At 39.7% G+C, this 26730-nt stretch overlaps 1 protein-coding gene across 41 annotated transcripts in view; it reads right to left on the bottom strand.

The window, feature by feature from the left end:
* The window catches only part of CELF1 (CUGBP Elav-like family member 1), a 65564-nt gene that overhangs the window by 19521 nt on the left and 19313 nt on the right, over positions 1-26730 (bottom strand). For 13 of the 41 annotated variants that reach the window (XM_068945640.1, XM_068945629.1, XM_068945636.1 and 10 more), the window contains 8 exons: positions 11104-11291; positions 9161-9243; positions 8678-8726; positions 6604-6738; positions 6345-6424; positions 5784-5945; positions 4332-4413; positions 1115-1243 (listed from right to left, as the gene is read on the bottom strand). In XM_068945640.1, coding sequence (XP_068801741.1) covers positions 1115-1243; positions 4332-4413; positions 5784-5945; positions 6345-6424; positions 6604-6738; positions 8678-8726; positions 9161-9243; positions 11104-11281 — 898 coding nt within the window. In that variant the 5' untranslated portion in view covers positions 11282-11291. Of the gene's footprint in view, positions 1-1114; positions 1244-4331; positions 4414-5783; positions 5946-6344; positions 6425-6603; positions 6739-8677; positions 8727-9160; positions 9244-11103; positions 11292-13503; positions 14939-26730 lie in introns of those variants that run through there. The other 28 variants (XM_068945647.1, XM_068945656.1, XM_068945657.1 and 25 more) reach the window with 9 other exon arrangements.

Here is a 26730-nt window from a genome sequence, read left to right as displayed (position 1 = left end):
GTCTCCCTCTCTTATCCTCGTTCCGTGGTCCTCCGACAATGCAAAAAGCTACCTGGGGTAATTTAATACACTTCCCCCCTCCCCCTTCCTTTTTGGTCTCTCATAACCACAAGTGAGGATGTCAACTCTGCATGCTGTATTTCAGAAGTGGATAAGCAATTTGGCTTTTTATGAAAAACAAACACACACCACTGCAGCGGCATGGAAATTTGCTCCTTGAAGACACAGGGCCTCTTTTCCCATGCCAGAATTTAGAAATAACTCGAAAGAGAGATGTGAGCGTGATACTGACCCATGTTTGTGATAGAAGTTGAGCATGACTAATACAAGCACAGTTAAATTTTTTTTTCCCCCATTTGTTGCACTTAGTAACCATATTTAACAATAAGTTATCAAGAAGAAATACTTGTTTAGAAATACTAGTCTCTCTGGATAACATACACAGCCTGAAGAAGGACCAAAAAACCCTCAAACCAAACCATCCCATTCCATGCAAACAAGCAAACAAACAAAAAAAAAAAAAAAAAAGAGAGCAAGATACTGATTTTTGATGTGCACCAGATACAATCAGTTCCAAACACCCTCTTTCCAATAAAACGTGGTAGAGGTCTACATACTCTATTTCTGTGAGGTAGTTATAGTAGCCTTCTCCTCACTAATGCCAAAGGAACATGAAGTGGACTTTTCTAGCGCACAGAATGTACTACTTCACGCCTAAGGCATGTTCTACCTCTGCATCTAGAGGGATAGGCTACATAGGCCACAGTATAGGCCTAAAATCACAGACAAACTGAATATGTGATGAGACTGTAATACCATGACTGAAAAGAGGCCACCTACCTTTCTGCTTCATGACAACCTCAAAAACCCTTTTTACTCAAAATTAACCTGACCATTTGGAGAAAGGAACACGACAGGTAAAAAACAGGTTAAAAAAAAATTTTGATAGTACAAAGATAGTTAACCTAAACAAAACAATGACCCTACCAGTCATCCATTAAGGAACTAACCTGAGTGTGACAACAGAAGTTGGAAAAAACAGGTCACATCTATCCTGGAATGACTCCCAAGGCAACTGAAGCCATAACACACTATGGCATAGGCTGTCTCTTACCTGAGCTGGTGAGGACGCTCAGGGGACTGCTGGAGGAAGTGAGTGCAGCGGTGCCACTTGGTGTATTCTGAGCTGCGCTGGCTGCAGCTGCCAATGCAGCCAGGTTCTGTAACTGCATCGCATTCAGTCCTGTAACACATTGAAGAATGCACAGTTTCTGTTGTAATAGTAAGAAAGCTTATCAGATCCAGCAACCTCAGCAAATCATAAGGGCATCAGCCATGACAGAGACAAGCTTAAAAACAGATTTCAATGCTAGCTCTTCTCCACGTTGTAATCCCTTCTTACAACTAAAAAAGCAGTCTTTCTTTGCCCAGATGGATGAGTTCCCCTAAAAGACCAAGTGGTCACGATCCCAGATGTAGACTACCGAGAACAGAAATTTCCAAGTGGTTTTCCTTCCTTCCAAGAAAGCACAGCAGTTGTAACTAAGAGTAAGTCAGGGTTTGATAGGTCATTTGCACATCAGAGAACTTTAGGTCTAGACACCAGGCCAATGACCTCCTTGCTTGGCTCTGGTCCCTCTATTCTCTTTGTATGGGAAGAGCAACAACTGCAGAATTCTTTGGAAAAGGCCCATACAACACACTGGCCAAAAAGTCACACCTTTAACCTGCCAGCACCTGAACATCAGTACAGTTTGGTCTCCTTGGCAGCGAACAAGCAGCAGTCAATTATGGGAGAATTTTAAGTGGTAATTTCTGGCCACAAGATCAATCAATGTATGCATAGGTTAGTCAGCTGGCTAAAAAAAAAATTGTAAGGGTAATGGGAAACATCAGGCATATTGTGGGAAAGCAGCCAGGAATACTGCAGGAGAAAGATGTTCCACGGTGTTGATGGACTTTAAGAGGACAATTTACTCATCTGTCTCACCTTCATTTTGAGTCAGAATTTTCAAATAAATCATTCAGTCAGTACTGACAAAGTAGTTTGCCCTCTTCCCTTGTCACTGGATTGTCACTGACACTGATCATCTTCAAGACTTCTGTAGTTTATTCATCCTTCAGAGTAGGCTAGCTCCATTCTTCCTATTCCACCTCTCTTCTCTTTTCCTTACTTCCATCTTGTGTTTTTAACTTTATTTATTTTAACAATTCCTTCTCTTTCCATCTAACTTCAGTCAATCCTAGTATTTTTTCCCTACAAAATTCAATCCAAAACTACGTTTATCACCATTAATGTAACAACCACCAAATGTCCTAGGTAGATCTTCTGGATGCTCAGTACTTGGTAACAAAGCACACCTCTCAGGTGATTCAAATCTCAGTTTGTAATTTAACTAGGTAAACAGATAATAGGAAAATGTAAATGGACAACAATCCAATGCAATATAAACCATCTATCTTCTTAATAACTTCTACTACCTTTAGCATCCTTCACTTGTTATCTTTTAAAATTATTTTCTCCTTGTGGCAGGATCCATTTCTTTATCCATACTTAGTGCCTAAAACAAGAGGATCATGACTATTTAGATTCTCAAGGTGCTACTGTAACACAAAGAACACCATGAAGTTAAAACCGAAAAGGTTTGTTGCTTTTATTGTGCTATAGAGGGTTAAAGCTCTTCCAGTGTTAGAGCTAATGAACGATAGAGCAGCTTGCTTCCTTTCTGAAGCAGTTTGGCACGTGTATACTGCACCTGTCCTCTTTTCATCACATTGTTTTCCCATCTGCTTTCAAGTAGGGTCAAGATTAAATTTTGTCTATTAAGTCTGATACAGAGTGGAATCTAATTTCCTACTTATTTTTCTTCCTATGAATTTCAAGAAAGGAGATCAGCTGAGATATTAATGGGACTTTGAAACTATAACTTTTTCTGTGAAGAATCAGACTCTGAATAATTATTTCAAAGCCCATAAAAGACTCCCATTTCAACTTGCTACACATGCACATCAGGGGTCTCAATTTTTAAGATCTTCTTTAAACAGTGAAGACAGAATAACTCAGAAAACTTACATGCAACCTCAACTAGATAGGTCCCAACATCCTTATCGTAGTAAAAATAAAAATTAACTGCTATACTGTTTTTCTCCTTTATTACCACTTGCTTTACAATTGAAGCAAGGAAAAAAAAAACAGCATCATGTTCATAATGAAATCTATGCAGACCACCACCACACAGAAAACAGGATATTAGTGAAATTGATAAATATATATATATATATATATGTTTTGCTTCTGGCAAGAGACTTAGGGCTAAGAACTCTGAAGAGGTCTAACATGAAGAAGAAAAAACCCCTAAACATAAGAGACTATAGTCAGAGTCAATCTCAAATGTAAATAAAAATTCTTATAATAAACAACATAACACTTCAAAAGCTTTTAATTGTTACTGATTGATAGGTGTACAAACACAAGTCAGACATACAAGAGACATTACTTTCATAGCAGTTTTAAATTAACCTCCTTGCAGACACGGCATGTAGTATTTTGAATTACTATACACCTCTAGGAGGCAATTTTAAAAGCTTAAAGTATTCAGTATTAAAACCATAACTATAGCTTTTCTACCTGCAGAAAAGCCTACAGAATGTGGTGAATGGGGTTACCAGCATGGGTTTTACAGACAGAAGGGACAATTGATTTGCAGACACAGTTCAGAAACTTTTTCCATGTCTCAGCATCCCTAAAGGATCCAAGTTTAAGCTACTTCACATGTCTTCACTTACAATATTTGCACCTGCTCTACTTGGTGAATATTCTGACGAGCAGTCTACAGCACGGAATTTGCCATGTAACTCAAATGCAGGAAATAACCTGAACAAAGGACTAATTCACTTTCCTAGCAACACATTTCCAGCTTTGAGGCATTTAAGAACAAAGAATTTAAAACAGGAGACCTAAAGAATCCATCATCACTGAAACATATGCTCTAGTGTTTATTTCAAAATACAACACTCCAAATCTGTATCTGTTCGAATGAAAATAAATAAGAGAGCTATGTTTCTGTACCATAAGGAAAGATAATTTTAAATACCAGAGGTAGGGGAGATTAACAGCATGCCACAACTCACCTTGGCGACAGTGATTAACTAAGATTAAGAAGGAACATTGACACTTGTAGCAGAGGATAGTGTCATTCCACAGGAGTAGCTAAATCAGGACTACTTATTACAAATGAGGTTAATGTGTCTATAGCATTTTGACTACTTTCTCTACCCTCCTCCTCTCGACTTTGGCACTGAATCTGTCTTCTTGTGGAAAAAAAACTCACCTCCCATGGGGTGGAGGCTGCTCAATGTATTCAGGTTCCCAGATGACGCAGCTGCTGTCTGCTGAAGGAGCTGCAAATAAAGCTAGACATTACACCAAAAAACAAAACAAGAGTGAGAGTGAGGGCTGGCTCCGCTTCTGGGAGAAACTGCATCACACCACAGCCAGAGCGCCGTCACAAAGGGAATTCCCACTGCCCATGCACCACATCATAGCAAAGCATAAAGAGAATTCCCCTTACACACTGCAGCCAGAGTACCACCATAGTGAGACTATACACTGCCCATGCACCACACCACAGCCAAAGCAACAGCACAAGGAGTGCTTCCGCCACTCAGCATAATCAGTGCACTAGCCTAAGGGAAGTTAGTATCTAATGCAGCAAGAGAAAAAAACACTAGAATCAGCAGTGAGCAAGAACTCCCCTTCAAAGCACCTCAGTCAGCAGCGCCAAAGCTAAGGACATACTTCCTCAAGCCAGACTTTACAGCTGATGTTGCTAGCACAGGAAAACTGCCAGATGCCATACCAAAACCAAAGAGCCATTGCGAGAGGGGATTCCCTCCACATTCCTTAAGCACAAGAGCACAGCAACCACATGAGGGAAAATGATAAACCTCAGCTGAGAGGCTATTTAGAGGGATTTCCTACTCCTTTCTCCATTAACTAGGCGTTGTTATAAAGAAATTCCAGTGAAAGAGGGAATGCCCCCATTCTAGCAGTACATCATAGCATGAATGAGGTGAAATTTTCCTTTTGTTCCCCAAATGTAAATGTCACATGAAAACAGTTCTCACAGCCACTCTGGCAATCCATGTGAGCCAGAGACAACAGTTTATGAAAAGTTTCCCCTTCAGAGACCCGCAAAACCAACTGAAAGCAGTGACAAACAGCGGACTACCCTCTGTCATGTCGTTTTTGCTACAGAGTAGTTTCTCTGTATTTCCTGTTTGTTTACTGTGCACTGTGAGCTGCTTGGGGCTTGCGCCTGACCTCCTTTTCTAATTACACAGCACTAAGCACTGTTCTAGGTCTTACTGGAAGAAGATGAGAAAAAAAAAGCTGGAGAAGAAACAGTGGAAGAAGAATACAAAAACTATGTCATCAGATAGACATGAAAGGGCGTTTAAGAATTACTGGATAAATACGGAGGCCACAACATATGAGGAAAATATTCCCAGCACAAAGCCATTCTACAGAAGGCAGGAAAACGTTTCAGCGCATAGGGCTTCAGAGACTGAGGTTAAAAACTTCACTGTCAGACATATTTTGAGTGACCGTTAGAACCTAACTTTATTTCTTTGCGATTCAGCCTCCCCAGCCACAAAACCGGGATTAAGAGCTCTGCACCTATCTATCAGAAATCTTCTGGAAATGAACACATCGAACATTATACGACAATCAGACATCATAATCCCTAAACAGATGAAAAGAATCAAAGTCAGAAACTCACTGCTAAGTATTGGGGTCCGAGTGTGTTCAGACCAGCCAGGTTTCCCCATACAGAGGCAGCACTGATCTGTTGCATTTGTTGCTGGAGTTGCTGAGCAATTCGTTTCTGCTCTTTGTCCTTTTGCGTGTCTGCAAATTTTACCACAATGGGAGAAGAGCAACCCTGCAAATAATAATTTACACAGTTACAGCCTTGCTGTCCCCCAGCAGTCACAGAAATGCTGCATTAAGACCCAGTCACTGGAAGCATTATTTTCCCTTTTCATATATTCAAATAATATATATTATCTTTTCATCTATTCAAACACCACTAATTTCCTTAAAGGTTCAAAACTTTTCTTTACTTTTAATGCTTATTTGTATTTTTATATTTTCTCTGCAGATCAAGTTTCTATCTTGAGCTCTGAAAACAGGAGCAGAGCAAACACAATGGTTTCAGGAGCAGTACTTGTAGAGGGACTCACACTGCACTTATCCTTCTCTCTGCTCCCTAGTCTCCCAAACTCCATAGTGACTGCCTGACCCATTACATCTTTTCCTCCCACTCACTAACTTGTTTTACCTCCATGGTTTGTGCTTGGTGCATTGCTTTGATTGCTGTTTGTGCCATGGCTCTTGTTGTAAAAGTCACAAATGCACAACCTGGGGAAAGGAAAGAAAAAAAAAAAAAAAAAAGCAATCAAGTCACTCACTACATCCACAATTACTGAGATGAATAAGAAATGAAAATGCTTACTGGAACAGCTGAAATGCCACCTTGGGCTGCAAAAGGCAGCATCCAGAGGAGAATTTTGAACTGTCAAGAAAAGCTTTGTGCTTACCTCGGCTCAGACCATCTGGGCCCCGTAATATTCTGCATTCTTCAATCTGCCCAAAGGAGGAGAACATCACTCGGATATCATTTTCATTGCACTTCTTGGATATCATTCCAATAAACAACTTCCTATCTTCTACTGCTAAGAAATCAAAGGATAAGAGTGTTACTAGCAAAGAAGCACTAGCATCAAGACAGAACTCAGATCACAGTTTTCCTTGTTTTTGGAGGCCCTTTTCAGCTTTACCTTATTTTTTCTAATAGCTGAAATCATGGGTTGAAAAAAAAGCAATAAACTTTCAGTAAGGTAAAGCTGCCATGAAACAGCACTGTGTTAATGGGGGGGGGGGGGGTGGGAGGTTGACGAAGATATGTTAGATCTCTTGGCGTAAAATCGTCTTCTTTGACAACTCTAGGGTTATTCCCCTTGTACTTAGAGTAGGGGCCTGCCAAAACCAGATTCCCAGTTAATTACAGCTTTTTCATTTAAAAGAATGTATATGAAATATTTCAATACACCTGCAGGATGTCTAGAGGTGTTTTATGCTTATATTTAGATGAATCTTTCTTCCTTTCAAGCCTATGAACTGCAAGTATGTAAGAAAAGAAAAAACTGCATCAGACAGATGCAGCACTTTCCCTCAACTCCTACGGTTCATTCCTCCTGGTGAGTGAGAGAAGAGCTGTATGTATTTTACTGGACTACTTTCATCCTTTCTCCTCCTCTGTCTCTTCTATCTTTAGACTGTCAACATGCCTATCCTATATCTAAACAAGCAAGTTACCTGCAGAAGGCTTCTGTCTAGCCCTTTAGATTACCCTCTTCATCGTGCCAATCACTTAAACTTAGTTCTGCCTATTTCCTCATGATCCTGTCTCAACAGTGGAAGCAACAGCGACTGTTTTAGTTCCGCTTCATATTCATCCATTCTAATCTGTAGTAAGAGCATGAAAATGACACCTCAAATCAGAACGACGGACTGCTTGTGCTACCACATCTTATCTCTAAGTGCAGAAGAACACCTTTCAGTGTGTGGACTACTTTAAAATACACGGTCCAGATACAAACATTTCTCCTCACTTGTCAGTTAGTGGTTACTATTATCAGTTAGCAATCAATTAGGCGGAGCGGGATAAATTCAAATCCAGAGCAGAACTTTACACCTCCCATTTTACTTGGTTAAAAATACCAATCACCATCCGAAATACCTACTTTTAAGGGATGAAGCAAAGTATCCAGAATAATATCTGGGAACATAGAACAGTTTGCAAATACAATATCCAACACAGTATAAATACGACGAAGGCTGTAGCACAGTTTGAAGCTTCAAAGGAGAGAGTCTTCTATTCTGTGCAATGGGGAGGGTGGAGGCAGCGAAATCAGCTTATTCATTGAGTTGCCTATGATGTTAAAGAGGAAAACTCCAAGCTATTTCAGTTGACAAGACTTTAACTGGCTATTAAATCACAATGTTGTAGCCAGCAACATATACTTCTATATATGTGTGTGTGTGCATGCGAGCATGTGTATTTTATACATATACATACACACATATATATCTATATATATGAAAAACTCATCATGGAAATACATAGATAAATCAACACTTACACAATGGTAGGTACTAAACATCTTAATCCACCTGGACTGGCCCATATATGTAAATATATTCATAGTCTTCTCTCTGCAGGAATGTTCTGAATTCTGTTTCTCCCTTATGTGTTAAAAGACGATATTCTGAGTCCCACTGAAGCTGCAATAGGCCTTGCTTCAAATTGGCAAAGGACTTTCAAAAAAGCATTTCTAGATTTAAATGATCTCGGTACCAACAAGAACTCACTAGGGATGTTTCACCAACTGGCATCATGGTTTTGCCACAGGCACCAGGAGAGACAGACTCACAGAATCTTAGAGACATCACTTACACTACCTACTGTACTAAAAGCACACTTTTTTTTTTTTTAAAGCAGGTCTCCAATTCATGAAGACTTCTATCAGAAGCTGTTCAACAAAAGGAAAACCTGAAGTTTCTGTATTAGTATTAACGATGCCACAAAACTCAGACTTTAGTAAAGCTTACCATTATTCTTTTCACTGTCAGCTGGTTTCATCTGGATAGGATGGTGCATCTGAAATGCAAAAACATCATTTAATCCTAAACGCGTTCACTTTATACTAGAAAAAACACATCCCACAAGAGCAGCGGAAGCAAGAGAGGATAACTCGAAGTGCCTCTTGAGAACGGCATATGCGACAATACATAGATTTCTGGAAGGAGAAAGAGAGCTTTTCTTGTGTACTTCCTAATAATATGCCATCTTTCCTGCTCAGAAACTATTATTATAGCAGCCACACCACCCACTTAATTACTGCACTCTTCCTCCAAACACTCCAAAATTCTTCTAAGATTTATTATCATATAAATCTCATGACCTTGCTCTTTCACACTGTTCTCTTAAACCACGACTTCAGAGGGCAAGGTAACATATGTTTGTACATCGTGGTGCCAGAGCTCAGAAAGACTAGCTAGAGTTGTGAAGAAAAACATGCTTTTTCCTCTTACCCCTGGGAGGATCTTCATGTTGTGAAGAGCATTCTGTGCTTCTAGTGCAGCTTTACGGGTATAAAATGTAACAAAACAGCACCCTGCAATTGAAACAAAATGTTAGCCAAGAAGGAACACTCTGTATCTTGCTGTGCTGTACAGAAATTACAAGTCCCACTTCTACCCTTCTGATGCAAAATACCTGACAGGCAAGAGAGGGCAGACATGCAAATAGGTTAAGTGTTACTGATCGTGACCTTTTACAAAAAGATTCCCAGTAAAAAAAAGTAATAAAGTAGGATTCATTCAGAACTACCCCAGCACCACAAATACATCATTAAAACATGCAGTCATCTAAATACATCTGCCAAACAATTCTTGGCTAAAGCTGTCATCTCTTCTATAAACCACGGTATTTTACCACCCTGTATGATGGTTCAAACACCTTGCCAATTAATGTGCTATCTCTTAGTAACTTGAAAACGAAACTTTTTTTTTTTTCATACAGACTCTACACTGCCCAGCCAGTACTGACTACCAGCACATACTAGTCAGTATTCATTTTTTCCTACTTTCAGTCAGTAACATGTAGCCTTTGGCCTGAATCCTGGAAACAGAATCTGGTCTTGTCTGGATGGTCCCTGATATGCAAAGTGGTTGCACTCCAGCAATTCTCAGATTACTTATTTCGAAAATAAGGATGACACCAGACTGAAAATTCTTGGTCCAGTATAAACTGTTTGCCTCCAAAAGCAAGTACAGTTAATATAGTCATGATGCGGGCCTCAACTTTGAACTCTTTGTTGCTGCTTACAAGCTGAATAAAAGACTTTGTTTTCTTCCAGTCTATACCCCTTTCTCAAGCTTAAGTGCCAGTGCAGAACTGCAAGTCCACAGAGGGTATATTCCCTCAAATGCTTCCTCCCTCTCTTTTTGTAGAAGCTGGACAGCATTCATAACAGCATTCATAACTAAGGTCCCATCCATCACGATTTCCATTCCCGTTCTCTTGGGTTAAACTCTCTTTACTCATTCATTTAATAAGCCTTAGGGACTCGGACAGGAATGTGTTTGAGTACAGGCTGAAATGCAGGTTAATGTAATCTGCTTTACTAATTTTAAACCAGTATACACTCTAGAGCCTAGGCATGAGCCTCAAAACCTCATTGCTCCTTGTCTGCTGTTTATTTTAGCTTCAAAGGCTAAGACAATGGCATTTTTTGACACTGATCAGTACCAATTATTCCCTAATAACTAATGATTAGTTGGTATCAGCCAAGTTTTTCCTAATACTCACATTTTACCTTTAAAAAAAAAAAACACAACTTCTAACAATAGAAAGTAAAACGCACATGCTGATCAGCTGTAAACTCCGAGAACAGGTCACAATAAATCCTTGTTCTCATGAGTCACATTATAAATACCTGAGGAAAACACAGTTAGAATATATGAGCTAAAAGAGTAGGACATAAATCTTTCCCTAGATATATTCAGCCACTTTTTAACAAAGTTCTTTCATCTGTCATTTTAAGGGCACTCCGTAGGATTTAAGGGCAATCCTACGATATCGGATTAGCGTCCTCTTAAAATATTCCATGGACAGAAATGTCTAAGACCTCCTTTTTATATCTTATCTAAAAACATGACATTTCAGTAACACTGTAGCATGCCACAGCACCACAATGGTCGTAAGATGTTCCTCTGCATTTATAACCTATACTTTACAAGCACTGCCATTACTTCTGGCCTCCCAAAAAGTCTAGTTTTCCTCAGCTCACTTGAACAATTGGATCACAGTCCAAGGACAACTATATTGAGACACAAACAGCTAACGAATATAAAGCCTAGGCTTGCGTGCACACAGAGCTCCAAGAGAAAGGGATGGGTGAACAAACAAACAGGGAAGAATGTAATTGTGTGAAAGCAGCTGAAACCTCAAGTCTCACATGAAAAATTCTCACCTTTGCTTTGAGGAGGGTTTTGACTCCTGTCCCGCAAGACATTGATTTCATAGACAGCACCATACTGTTCAAAGAGTTCTCTTAGATCCTTCTCACACCAGCTCCGTGGGACCTGACCCACAAACATCTTGATAGCATCTAGATCCGGTTGGTCTGGGTGATCCAGTGTGCCATTCATTTTCTTTGAGCTATGAAAAACAACACGGAATTTCTGTTATATTATCTTTCCATAGATTCCAGATGCTATTGCAGCTACAAGCACATTTACAGTGAGATAATTTGTGTGTGTATATACACACACACACACACACATATACACACACAACACCCTCCTATATACACACACACATATATATTTGAAAAGAGATTCTTGCACCTTCACAGTCCTGCATATTAGAAAATATTCACACATGCTGTTCACATTCATTGGTTGTGTACTTGGAAACCAAATGCTCCCTATACAGCTAAACCTCTCCTAATGTTTGCTCTTAGAATGCAGTCAACGTTTAGGATTCAGGACATAAATCTGCTGAGGTGACTGAAAAATACCATGAGCTCAACCCTGTGAAATTTTACAGTTGAAGAAACCAGAGCAGAAAGGAGCCTAAACTCAGTCTACTCACAGGCCATTAATGTAGTATTAATACAGTGGTATTAATAGAGTGAAGATGAGAGAATAAAAATTGTATTTGTTTAAATGCGACTATCTGCAACTGTTCCCCAGGGTGAAGATCCATCTTGAAACAGAGAAAAGAGCACAGCTGAAGACACGATAAGTCCCATGATAGGTTTACAGTACAAGAGCTTTTTGTGAAACCAGGAAGCTTTCAACAATATCTTGCAAAAAGCAGGCTCAGGTTATGGCTGAACCTGAACAGGTTGGGCTTGGACAATCTATTTAGTCATAGAGTGACTCAGACTGAGTAACAGTAGAGTGCTAACAGAGAAGAAGAGTTATTTCTTAAGACTACAGCAACCCTGAAGTTTTGAGCATGCGGATCTTCAATCGGCTTCAAGGCACTATACTGAGCAACGTCAACAATTTACAGCCTCTTAACAAAACTGGCTATGTTATACTCTACACAACAAGCTGTCAGCCATACAGCGCTGTCTGTATTGACTCCTTGTTGCTCGCCAAGTGCAATGCGAGGTCTTATTATCAGTAGCCAAAGCCTCATATTCCACAGGACCAGTCTTTGTGGGAGACTATCTGCAATGACACCCTACTGCGGCTATAGCGACTGGTACGATAAAACTGCTGACAATCCCTGCATAATCTAGAAAGGACATGGGAGGGGAATAGTAACTATGGAATGATTTACACCCCCCCCCCCCCCATCCCCGAACTCTTTGTTAAAGGATCAGCCTTCTTCCAGGCTAGTCAGTTCTCTCTGCCTTTGCCGTTTTTCTTCAAAGATTTTTACTGAATGGCTTATTAACTGCAGATTATGGGAAACAGCGCTCCTCCCATTGCCCACCTGCCATCATCTTCTTCCCTGGTATTAAGAATTTCCAAAACCAGGTAATTTAAAAGTCATTAATTTCTGTCAGCTTTTGTCAAAATTCTGCTTATTTGTATATGCAGAACATCTGATTGTTTCCCCGCCTCAGTATGCTGCTATTCTGAACCCAAGGAAAAACTGGTGCCAGAAAGAGCTCATAATTCTGAAACTCTACAAAACAGACCTCAGAAAGCACAAGGCTTCTTACTAGGAAGTCAGGGAATCATCATCAGTCCTTTAACTTCTCCTGACCTTCCCCCTCAGAAAGGGCCAACACCACCCTAACCATCAAAGCAAACAATACCTTTTTACAAAGAGGTGAGCTACAGGCTTTTCCATTCTGACAGTGAGCACCTGGAAATCATTTACCCTCCCCCAGCACTAACTTCCAGCACTGCTTTCTCTCCCAAGGGTAGCTTCAAGAGTATAGTGTGGCTCCTGTTAACTGACTTTTAACATGACCCCAGCAGCATTTCAAGGAATCTTTTATTCCCAATTAAAAGGTTTATTCCCGGTTAAAAGATTTTTATTCCGGATTAAAACCCATTAATAGGGAAGAACTGGAACTGTTCTCCCAACAACAGATTTCAACCACTGATTTCATGGCACCAGCACCCGTAGCATACTGTAAACAGCACTGACAAATAGCTTTATCCTGCATACCCCTCCTCCCAAAAATTCACTGACAGAAAAATAATGTTTTCCCCCCTGGTCCAGAAACCAACATCAGCTATCAATGCCCACTGGGATTTCTTCAAGAAAAAACAAATTGCAAGCTCTCTTACTCCTTTCTTTTCCCCCTTCCAGGGGGATTCATCAGACAGTAAAGGCTTCAGAAGCAGCAATTCCAACTATCAACATAACTATAAAACTAGATATGAAGACAGAAAATACTTACACAGGGCTAGCATTCAAGGAGCAATGGTCCACCATCATCTCTGGGAGGAAATCCAACTTGAACGCAGCCATCACCTCAGTCTGTCACAAACCACTAACCCTAAATCAAGTGTATTGCCTAAACCCCAAACAACGCCACTTCCAAAAGTCCTGTAGGTCTTAACACTCAGCCACACAAAAAACACTCAAATCACAGAAACAGAAGCTCAGGGAGACCAGCAATAGACACCACAGAAACAGGCTGGACTGGGAAAGGGACATGGAATCCCAGATTAAAAAGGAGATGTGACCATGTGAAGGGAGGCTCAGCTCAACACACAATGAAAATGCTGATGCACTGGGCTTGTTTTGTGCAATTTCCCTGGCGAAGCAGTACTGAGTGCACTGTCAGATAAACAGAGTGTCAGATCCATGAAGATAGCAATGGGTGATAGAGCAGAAAGAATACAAACTGCAGCCTTTCCATCCCCAACTAACTCCTTACCTCCCAAAATGGCAGCCCAAGGCCTTGAGGTTCACACAGACAGGCTCATGCAACCAGTACGAAGGTGGACAACTCACAGCGTGAGCGCAAGTCAGAAGGTTATCATAAACACTGATCTCACTCTTTTCATCCTGTGCACTATTTTTGAATCTCTACCAACTTTTAGAAAAACGCCCACTAAGTGCTTCTCCGAACCTGTCAAAGAAATCAAAACTAAGGAGATTTGATCACTCAAAAACTTAACTACTACAGAATGTCGAGTACGACTTTAGAGGGGCAAAACATAGGTTTTTCTGGAAACAATACTGCACCCATCATGCATCTATATATCCAGATACATACAGACCCCACAGATGAAGAAGACAAGAAAAATACAGGTCTAGTGGTTACAGTACCCTTGGTTTTTATACTGTTCCTGGCAGTGATTTGTTGAAAACTGTTGTACAGTCTTTGAAAACAGTGATCATTTTTCAATCATTAAAGCAGGAATAACGTGTTGACTGAAGGACTGTGAGGTGTAGTATTTATATGCATAATGCAGACCTACCGCTAAGTCTTCCATCCCCAAACTACTGAGGAGATAACCTTGATAACACTGAACATGCTGAGAGATGCAGAAACATTTGATTGCAGAGAGTCAGTGCTGCAGAGCCAGTTGGGTGTGTCTCAGCTCTCCAGGAGGGATGATTAGTTCAAGTCCAACATGAATCCAGATAAGCCCTAAGCATACATGCAATACAACCAACTAAAGTCTCCTAGTGCATCCAGGAATACACTGCATAGACAGCTGTCATCACCTTTCTTGCCTATGAGTGACTGCAGCATGTACCTGTAGTTATCCAGACCGGCCAGTACAGATGGCTTCATGACTGCATTGATAGAGCCCACGAGTTATTCTTGCATAAACAACCATTTCCAACCTCTGCAAAAAAGAGCATTTCCCATCTTCTGCCTACACACAGATATATTAAAAGGAATTAGGCCTCATAATACAGAGACATAAGCAAGTTACTGCAAAATAAGGGAGGATATGAATTTATCATATATCAGATGTTCAACAAGTACTACACTTCATGCACATTCCTACTATGTGGTAAATGCAAGAAAGCTTACTCTTTAATGAAAAGTGTGTAAGCCAGCTGCTATGCACTGCTGCAGACAAAGAGGCACTCCGGAACACAGGTCAATTATTAGTTTTCAGTATGTTGTTTGTGTCTGCCTTCAGACACATCTTACTGGTTTCCTACTTGAAAAATGCCATGCTTTATAAAACTATTCAGGTTCAAACGCCAAATTTAGCCTGAGGCCTGCTTTATAGATCTCTCCTAAATGTATCCATGAGGGAAAACACTTCAGATGTATTTGGTTAGAACAGCAGAAGATGCAGTGGGGTTCTGCCTCCTGTTTAGATAATTCTATAGCCCAGCACTGTAAATTCTGGTCTTACCAATGAAGAGGTAACAGAACACCTTCTGCCATCTTTAGCTTTTTTAAGCAGTCAGTAAAAACCAGCAGCAGCCATGCTCACTGTAGGTTTGATGAAAGACGATGCTGGCAACAGATACTCTAGAAAGTGTGCTTTAAAGAGGTTACTGAGATCCATTAGTTAGCTGCAGAAATTCACCAGCTCATTTTGATTTGCTCTTATCCCACTCCTTCCCTTAACTCTCTGGTCCCAAAGTGGAAGACATACTAATTTTTTTTCATTAACACAAAAACGCAACAAGCAGAAAATTTCTAACATCCTTCACCAGCTTGCTATTACTCTCCATGTCAAAACCTGTCTATTGGCCTTGTTAATAATTAAAACATCAGTTTTGTGTGATTATCCAGCTACATAATAATTTCTAATTCTTGTTATACTTGCTCTCATTTCTCCTGTGGTGTGCTCACCGCATTTAATGAACAACAGGTGCCAAAAATACTACACATGCTGTTATGTACACTTTAGGGGAAGGAAGAATCGATATTAGAATGAACGGTGGACAAACGTGCGAAGGTTAGCTCTGACTTGATGCCTCAGGGTACCATATTTCTGGAATAATGATGGCAAAGTTCAGTGACAAAAGACTCGTGTACAAAACACTTCTGTTTTAAGATTATTTAAGTGAAGGCATCAAGGTATTTGAGACCAAAAGACTTACAGACTTTACTTGTAAAAATATCTGAAGGAGTGGGAAAAGATGATATTTCACTACTGCACAGGAATTGAGAGAATTAAAAATGAGGAAGTTGCGTTGTTTTGGAATTATAAAAAACTGAACAGCCATCCTAGCTATTGCTCACAAAGAAAGAAACAAAAATAAGAGAGCTAGATGCACTTTTATTTTTTGCTCAGATGTCAAATTCCTGCTGGCTTCCAGATCCTTTCTTTTGCTATTTCTATTCAAAGGATAATAGAAACAATGTCTGAAATTCCGAGCTCTGTGGACTGCAGCTACCCATTTAAACGTGGTCCTAATGTGACAATAAGAACATTAAAAACTTCTACACCCTGCAGACTATGCCTCATTTTTCTGTAATTCTGAAGCCCCAGGTTGTGCTGCAGAATATACTGCTACATATACTCCTCAGAGACTGTCGGGTATGCACTGCAAAAATTTCAGCATTTATTTATGTATTTTTAGAACTACATCATATTTTTGGGCATAAAAACCTTAACAAACTCACTTCATACGTCCCACACCCTACCCTGCATAGTACTTCCGTTCCCTAAGGGGTACGCCATACCTTGTTCATTCAGACACAGACAATTAACTCCAAAAGTTAAAGATAATGCCATCTTCCGCTTTATATAATCTGAACCTCAGATAACATACACAACTCTGAAGCTGAGGGACTACCGGGATGGTGAGAGCCAGTTATGGGAAAGGATGCAGGCTATGGGTAAATCAGAGTCAGTGGAGCTTTGAAGGAGACAGGTCCTAGAATAAACTTCCCCTTGTATTATCTGCACATGTCCAGATCTCCACAGTGTTGCTGAATTGCAGTTTTGTTTTGAAACAGATAACCCCTAGGTTACATGCATGGAAACAGAGTAACTACTTGTCAACTCCTTAACGTTTCATTGTTGATCATATAAGCATGCTGACAGAATGTTCTCTGCCTATACTGAAACCCAAACATCTCCCCAGGGCTTACAAAAACCCTCTTACCTCGCTGCCAAAACTGCAGTTTCTACCTCTGCCAATCTCTACGATAGTTATGCACTGTGAACGCACAAATCTTTGAAACACTGGAAATGTTGAATTTGCCATCAAAATATATGAAGTTTTGGGCTGACTATATTTCAGACTCAATTAACTAGAAAACATTTTAATTTACATAAACTTTTTGAAAAAGTTCCTAGGTGGAGAAAAGCACAGGAGGACATGACATTTACTTTTATCAGGAATAGTAAAGTTTCACAATGCTTTATCATCTCTGTAACTGAGAGCATTTAACTAAACCTCCTTACTTTCCAGATCTTCTAGCTGGATTTTCACACATTAATTACATTTTAGTCTAAAAATAGCTTGTAATATACACTTTTTTCTTCCTCAAAATATTTCTGGAAAAAATAGTTACTTGAGGTAGTGAAATAAATTCTTAACCAGTAGGTCTGATCTGGTTTGCGTCCAGGTGTGGAATGAAGGCCACTTTTTACCTGTAGCTCCTACTCCAATTAGTGCTGTGAAAGCTCAAAATAAATGAATTCTGAAGCGGAGCTTTTGTCCGGCTGAAGAACCCCCCAGGAGTCCCAGCTCTTTGCCCATAGACGAAGCAGCAAAAGTCACCTATTCCTCTCGCTTATGGGAAGATGTTTCCTACGCCTAAGTGCTCCTAGAAAGGGAAAAAATAAAATGATGGCTAACCTTACATTTTCTCTGATAGTAAAGACAAATAGTTCAAAATAAAGTATACAAAAATCTATTTTTTAAACTGAGAGAATTCTTTCTAGGGAAGGACATAAAACAATTTTTTGCATTGATATGTGAACAAATGGAATTTATAAGACGACAGATAGAAATGCATCTCTCTCTCTCTCTATATATATGTACACACGTATTTTTTTTTTTAAATCAGTTACGGGCCTCCTTAAATACACATGCTTCTTTGAAAAGCTCTGCTTCTTCCTATCTTCCTATTGCTATGTCTGATTCACTTAAAAAAAAAAAAAAACTACTGCCACACAATTCATAAAGCAGTTGTACTTTTCTAAGTTCATATGACTAAAGAAGAGACTGACAAAGACAACTTTAAAACTGATAGGAGGGAATACTTTTGAATGCATAGATAAAATAAATATTTTGCGGCAGTAAATTTTGTAATCCTGCCAAAGCTTGACAGGATTTGAGCACAACTGTATGTTTACAGGGATATATTCTTCTCCTTGTATTTACTGTACATACATATATAAAATTCCAACTGCTGCACCAGTCTTTGATGCATGTACCACGTGTTATTAAAATACTGGGCATAAGAACTACCACCTTCTAGTTAAGGTTAGGAAGAACTAGAGTAACCTTGTCTTTAAGCACAGACTAATCTATAATTATTAACATTCTAGACCCGTTTCTCTGAGGCATTACCAGAACCAAGATGCACAGCATCTTGGTTTAGTTTTGTAACTGAACAGAGACATCTAATTCCTCCTGTTTGCCCCTCATGCTGCATGCTTTGGTATACAGGCATGTCAGAGGGGCATCAATGAACTAATCTAGAACATTGCGTTTTTAGGCAGTCTAGTGGCTTTTTAAATAATCATTTTACTGGATGTACACACAGTAAAGTCCATGAATCAACTAATGCTCTAATGAACCCTTTTTGACCTTAATGTAACAGCCGAAACAGGTAACGAAGATTTCTGTCTCCAGGGTTAATCCAGATACCAACGTGATGCCAAACAGCTCTGCATCAATTGCCACACTTTTACTTGAGTGGCATGTCCAGATGCTCCTCTTACTGTCATCTCAAACTACAAGCAATAAGGTGAATGCATGTATCAACTGTAAGAGGCTGCGTGTGTCTATTACTTTCTCATGTAGCTGACATCTCCAAGCGAACTTTTCAAATGAAAGCTAAGAAAGCAAAATCTTAATGGCTGATATTGCAGGATTCTTCCTCTGGGAGGAGGAAAGGAGATGACTTTTCATGCAAAGGGTAGCAGATACTTGGAACCCCTTGTTGAAGGACAGTGTGGATGCAATAAATTTACATGAATGCAAGGGCAGACTAGCCAAGTACTTGGAAAAGACCATCAGAGGCTACCAGACCAGCCACAACAGACTGGGCTCTCCTGAACTGAAAACAGAGAGGCTGAGAGATTACTGGGTCAGTTTTGCTGGAGACTGATGTGAGAGGATTTTTCTTTTAGCAAAAGGATGACAACAAACAGTGCAGATTATTAACCTCCGTGAATCTAGGAAAGTCTGAAATGTGCCAAAGAGGAGTACGCCTATGCACGTGTACTGGATAAAGGGAGGGCAAAAATCATGAAAGAAACAGAGAAGATATGTCCTATCAAAAACATTTAAGAACCAAACTATACACATACCACAAAAATGCTATTTAAAAATGCTCTGTTACTAAAGCAACTGACAATATTGCTGGTAGTAAGGGAGTGGGAGTGCGGATAGGGGGTCCTGCCTCCGGGCTTCAGGAAATGCTACAACACAGACAGTAACCAGTATACAAATTTTCCCCTCCTCCTAAAATGCCCTGCAGCTGCTTTCAATATTGCCATATTTCTGAGGAATAAATTCAATCTGCAGTTTACTTAACACCTGGCTAATTCTTGAGGCCAACTTATACCAAAGCGGAGAGCTCTGCAACACGAGAACTCATCCACTAGGAAACAGATTACACCACCTGCTCAGATGTGAAAAGCCAAAAAACTACAACTAAGTCCTGCTCTGCCAGTAGCTGCTAGTAGCAGGATGTCTAACAAATGCTTATGAAAAGCTCAATTATCAGTCTAAAGACCCTCCCAATAGCAGATAAACGAAATTCATAGACTTCAGACTGCAGCCCCAAAACTTCTCCAGTCTTCCCCTACCTCCCTCTGATGCACAGCCTCTTCAGCTGCTTTCCTGAAGGAGGAAACAGAGCATGCAGTGAATATACGCTGTGATAACTACTGGGGCTGTGGATAGCAGAAGTCTGCAATGTGAGCAACTCACAGCTCTGCAAACAATGACCTGTTTCTCTAGGGCGGAACAGCTGCAAGACGCTACCCTGACTTTTACTTTCCTAGTGCATAGCTGTCAGCTAACAGAGCAGCACAAGGCTGCTAGCCCTGCACTTGACCTGCCGCAGCTGCGTATGCTACTTCAGCGATGAAACTACAAAGCTACAAAGGCTTGCACAGGAATGGGGGGGTGGAGGGACTGGTCATGAAACTGTCTCCCCGACCAAGGCCTCAAACATCTGTCTATGACCATAACCATTCCTCTTTACCCTACAAACAACAAAAACTAAGCAAGCTGATAGCCTCCACAGCTCCCTGGTTTGAGATCATTCAAATCTTTCGACGTTGTTTTGAAGTATACAACAGCAACTATTTCCAGAATCCGTATCTTATTTAATTCTTCCTTTAGACCAAGGCAGAAGCTTGAAAGAACTTCAAATACCACAATCCCTAATGGTGCCATTTACAGAATAGACAACTTTGCTTAGTATTTCCAAAGGCAGCCAGCACCCACCAGCTCTGTAGTGCCTCTTCTCAAGGAGAGCGCCTATGCAACAGCAGGGTAACAGTCCACTACACCAGCTCAGTGAAATAAATGGCACAGATATCCTGGCCAATAAAAAACTCAAATTAAAATAGACTTTCCTTTCTTTGGTGTTCAGTCATTTCCTTCTTATACCTGTTTCCCAATGATACATTAAATATTTCTGTTAATCTTTTATAAAGCATAACAACAGAGGTATCTGGATTGTTTTCTTTCCCTTATAGTGCAAGACATTTTCTTTCATCAGCTTTAGACTTGTTTTTTAATTAAAGCTCCCAATTACAGCCTTCAGAATAGTGATCTAAAATGTATATTAAATTTCTGTCTTTCCCAGTTAAATTTTGTCTATTGATTTTATCTGGCACGTTTCCTCGTTTTTTGCAGATTGGAGGAAGGGGAAGGGAGAAAAAGATCTCTTCATCAGCTGATTATTAATAGCAGTAGTGAATTAAAAAAAAAAAAAAATTGCCATGATGCACAGAGACGGCAAAGACCTGTCTGAGAAGGAACTGTAATAAAGGCAATAGAAATGAAGCATATGAGCAGATGAACAAATTGCCAAAAGGCCAAATCATGAATCTGGAGCAACTGATGCATGATAATCTATTAACGTCTCTCCTTGTGGAGCAGATAACAAGCCTTAATGCAGGCTCGCTAGAAGAACTACTAAGTTTGTGAAGTGCCTCGCCAAACAGGATAAACATGATGATTACTCCTTGTCTATGACTTGACAATTAATAACTGATATAAGGAAGATGCAGTGACATATGAATCCCAGGAAAACTGCTTTTAAAGCAGAAGCTTAGAAATGTCCTCCTCTCCCTGCTGATTTTTGTATACGAAAAAATGTAGACATTAAAACTGCAAAAGATTTAATCCTTTTACCCTCATCCGTGAAGCTTATTTTTTTTTGGAAACAGATATAAAAGTTGTATTTCGGGTATTGCTTAAACTCTACTGGAAGATGAGCAACAGACAACTTCAGATTAAAAAAAAAATAAATAAAAAATATCCATCTGTCTCCTTCCCCCCCCCCCCCCTTTAAACTACCTGCCAAAATTCTATCCAACATAGCGCGGGAGGTATTCTAAGTTTTTATCATTATAATGCTTAAATATAAAGATGCTTATATCTTGCAAGAAACACTATGGAAATGCAGAGGAAATCACTTTGGGTAAAGAAGGCAAAGCTTAAGCTCCTAGGAGAGATGAAAAAGATCTGTAGTCACTTTGGCACTCTAGACAGAAAAATTCTTGAAGTAGACAAAGTGGCTTGGTCACAACAATAGTAAGAGGAAACAAAGGCAGCAGTATGACACAGAACAGGAGACAAGGCAGGAAACGAGAGGAAAGAACAAGACGTAGTAGGCAAAGTATAGAAAGGGATGATGTGCATCTCCGTCCTGTGAAAAGAGACGACTACTACAAGGAGACAGGATGGAACATTTATGGTAACAGGAGGCATTTTCTATCTTTTTTAACTGAATTCAGACTGTGATGCATATGGAAAGTTTGGATGGTAAGCAACGCTTGGACATCAGCTCTTAATCTTCAGTAGAAGAGAATCAAAATAGTAATGCTTGCAAGCTATCAGGCCCTGAAAGCAGAGGCAAGGTTTCATTTACACCACCTTTGTTCCCTTTCCTCTCCCCAAATGATGTGTCTGAGCTTACAAAAATGTTCTCTTTTAAGATTTGAAGAAAGCACTACTAATTGTCAGGAATTCACCTTTAGGCATTTAGAAGGTGACTTTTTTGTCTAAGAAACAACCAGTAAGCAATTGTCTGGAACTGTAAAATTTAGATCTCCTTCAACTATTTTACTTTAGAAATACCAACACAAGACCTGGAAATCTAGCTTCAAAGAGGTCTGTATGTTTCTATTTTTTCCTATATTATACGAATCTGCAGCTCTGTACTTAATCAGAAGGACGCACTGCAAAACAAACATTTGGTCATCTCAGCAATATTTGCAATAGAGATTTTTAAAGGATCATCTAAAAATTGCGATAGTCAACTGCCGCAAAAACACAATCAAAAGCTATTTTTCTACCAAGGAGCTCCAAATCATGCGGGTGCTGGAGAGTTCTGAACAGATTCTGCTTCTCGTCAAACCAAACACAATACAAAGCAATCACACACAGAGAATTGCCACATAGTTGCTTATTTGACCCAAGGGAGACTGAAGAATCAGCTATACAACTCGAGCACAATTCCACATATAAAGCATGTTGTATCACCCAACGTGAGAACTGAGCCTTTGATCCACTTTTGCAAAAGTAGCATACCTTGTGCCTGTGCAGAAATTTTAAAATAAGAACTGGTCACAGAGGTGATTCCTTACTTTAAAAATGTAACATGCAACCCTACTTCAAAGGAACAAACTTCATACTATTAAATAATTTAAAAATATCTCCTTTCTGATATTTTTTGACTAGCAGCTAGCCAAAATCTTTTGCAAGTATGGTCTAGGCTTTTTTTTCACCCTCGAGGTTTGAAAAGACCTTTGGGACTAAACTGGAAGCAACAAGTTTCAAGTTTCATTGTCCTTTGCAGCCATCAGAATAGCAATGTAAACTGTTTTGAGAAGGAGACCTTCAGTCTCAAATTATTTCTACTAACAGTAGAAACAGATACAAAGCTGAGCCAGTTAGCATTATACTATGCTAAAAATTCAGTCACCTTTTCACCACTTCTTACTTATTTTATTTTATCCAAATGAAAACTTTGTTTTGCACGTTACCTGAAGAGAATTCTCACGCAGCACGAAGACAGCTCCAGGAGAGCAAACCATGCTGCTGTAACAACAGTCACTGCAATACTCATTTCTACTTAATGCATCAGCTTACATCAAGACAAGGCATGACTTCCCCTGGCTCTTGGCACAAGATTGCAAATGGAGCTGTATAGCTCCAGTAGTGCGTGCTCACGAAGCAGAGCAGAAGAGAAGAGAGGCTGTGATATCTCAGAGGATGCGATATCTCAGATAAAGCAAACAATTCAAGCTACCACATAGGTTGTGGTGTTGAAAAGATTGGTAGAAGCAGCAAGGGAACCTCAAGCATCACTCCTGGCACAGAACAGATGAGATCAATTTAGGAAGTAGTTTTTTTAGTTATCTTGTCTCCTAAACAGAGCTTAGGCTTCTGCTGCACATTTCGGACAAACTCCCATCTGCAAAATTTTGCTAGCTTTCAAGATATACATGCAGTAATATAAGACGCGGGGAGAATCTTTCTGAAAAAGCATCTGAACTTCCCAGGCCTCTACATTCAAAAGAGAAACAGTACGTGCACCTCACTTCTCTGAATCAAAGAAGAAAATACAGCCATGCCTACCTAAAAAAATGACTTCACCGTATTCTGAGGAAGAAGCAACTTCTTAAGGAAGAAGACCTGAAGTACCTTCTGACTGGACAAATCTAAAATCTTTAAATATCCATTTCCACACCAAACACTGTTTTAGAAGTAGCTCAGATCTGCACAAGTTTTATTTGTAGATAGGTATGTGTCAGGTAAGAACAGGTAAGTGTTTCTATTCCTCCTTGTGCAACAGGCCTACAGATCTACAGGCCCCATTGGAGCTTTCAGGAAAACAGCAGCATCACCCTAAGGGAGGGGCATGGAAATCAAAACAACAGGAACAACAGCTGCAGTGCCCTTTACTCACAGGGCATTAAAACAGTATAAAGACATTTTTGTCCCCCAAGAGAACACCACCAACAGGGTGAATGCGGATCTGACAAGTGTAAATACAGAAGGCAGGAATTCCTCAGCGCTCGTAAGGCATTATACAACAATAATATTTGTCAGAAGAATAACTGTTCAATTTGTGAGGACTTTCCGAATTCAAGAAGCAATCCTGAGTCTCAAAATAAACTCTCCACTTCAAAAAAAATTGTCTGGTTAGAGAGAAGAGCTACCAAGAAAGCAGGAAACGAAAACAAGTGCTATTGCGAAGGCCAGTTGATTTTCTGTCTCAAAGGAAAGCCAGCTCCTCGGTTTTACCTCTCCGAAAGCAGAATTCCTTCATACTTTTACTCTGATACACCTCTGTTGAGTTCTTTTAAAGGCTCATCATCATAAGGGGCATTTATACTAGGATGCACACAAAAAAATTTTGTAACACAGTGTTACCAGATGTTCAAGGAAAGACTTGATCCTCTTTCATTTGGACATCTTTCTACATTCACATTAAGACAGATGTATCTTAATGAAAAGATAGATTATTTTTCTCTTAATATGAAAAATTACAGATATTGCACCAAATGGAACCATTCCATTGCAGGACTTATTTTCAACAATCATAAACTTGATTATTTTGTTAAATAATCCAAACCACTTGACTCTGGACCTACATTCTGTAATTAGCAGACTTTTGTGAGTTTAAAAAAGGAGCAAGTCCAACGACAGATTAGTCTGTCTCAATAGAGATAACCTTTTCAGACAAAAGCACATAAATACAATGACTGCTATTCTCTCTTTCCTAACTTCTGTATGGTCCTAAAGGAGAAGCAAAAGAATGGGAAAGGCCAAGTGCAGAGTACCAGTCAGTTACAGAAGTAGTTATGTGTTATGTCAGATCCATGATACCTGGAGACCAATCCCCTCAAAGAGAGGCCAAACTGCTGCTTCCAAATACAAAGAGATCAATCGCTAGTTCATTAAAATTACTTGAAAATGAAGGTATTCCTGGGAACAGATTTCTTTCTTTTTTTTTTTTTAATCCAACTTTAGTTTTCTACCCTGACAAGTAGCATACAGAGAGACAGGAAGTCCTGCCCTTTAAAGACAAAAGTTTATTTTCTTTCTGACATAGGCATGATTAAATCCTTCTCAATGTATTTATGAAAGCTTTAGTAAACATGATCTGGCCATAGTAGGAAACAAATGCCTCCTCATCAAATATCAATATCAAAATTCAGCCCTCACTATTCGTTTTCCAATTTAAGGACAAAGGGTTCCCTTTCCTTCTGGTATGTGCTTACTTAACTATTGCATCCCCACACCTTGGTTTGAAAAGCTAGTCCCTCCTTCCTCAAAGGAAGAGGGAATACATTTTATTTCCATATGCATCTGTACAAACTCAAAGAAAATCAATGCATGTTTACAGTCGTCTTTTTTTTTTTTTGATCTACTGAACTCTACAAAAACAGAAAAAATACACTTTTAAAAAACCTATTGGGGTTCATCTCTTTAATCCTGCTTTGGCTGGGGAGCGCTAATAGATTGCACAACCCCTCCTCCCCAGGCAGTAGTACTTTTCATCTCGTGAAGACTATGCTTGCTGCTTCTGCTCCTACAGTGAACACTCTGAACCCTAGCCAAGGTTTCAAAAGCTTATTTCCAGAAGATCTTACTGAACTGGATCTACATAGGACACTTAGATCTGCATTTCCTCTTTAGTCTTTGCTGAGGATATAAGCAGAGACCCACAGATAATCATTTTATAGCTGGTGGTAGGGAATGGAGCTAATCTCAGAGGCTCCTTTCTATAAGTCTTGTTATCAGTGTCCCATACTCTACACCATAGGAGTGGCCAAAATGGCCTCCAAGATTGGCCTCTAGTGTAAGCTCTCAAATTATGCACAGTTTTCCCCTGACCATACTTCTTATTCTGTACTACGTTCACCAGCAAGCTGCTTATCCCATGCCTTTTTTTCCAACAGTTCTTCTTGGTTTTTTTTCTGTCTTGGACAGGACAAATAATGTACTTAAGCAGGTAAGAGAAAGCTCCATTCTACACACAGAGATAGCCAAGCTTCCAAGCAAGTTCCTTGCTAAGGGAGTGAAGCAGAAGGAACAGATCCTTCCTCCTCCTTCTGGCTTTCTGCAGCGTTGCTGACTGATGCATCCACGAGCATAGCAATCAATGCCAACGCCTCCCCTTTTCAGGCAAACCTAAACTGATAGTCTTCCCAAAAGGCGAACACAGCACTGAGACAACCTGGAATTAGGAGCTCTACAGAAAAGAACTACCAAAAAATAGAAGAAAAGTTCTGTAGCAGATGACCTGACTGAGCTACTACAGAAA

The sequence above is a fragment of the Struthio camelus genome, chromosome 5 (assembly GCF_040807025.1).
Source record: "Struthio camelus isolate bStrCam1 chromosome 5, bStrCam1.hap1, whole genome shotgun sequence".
NCBI lineage: Eukaryota > Metazoa > Chordata > Aves > Struthioniformes > Struthionidae > Struthio > Struthio camelus.
This window is presented reverse-complemented; position numbering and strand designations above follow the sequence as displayed.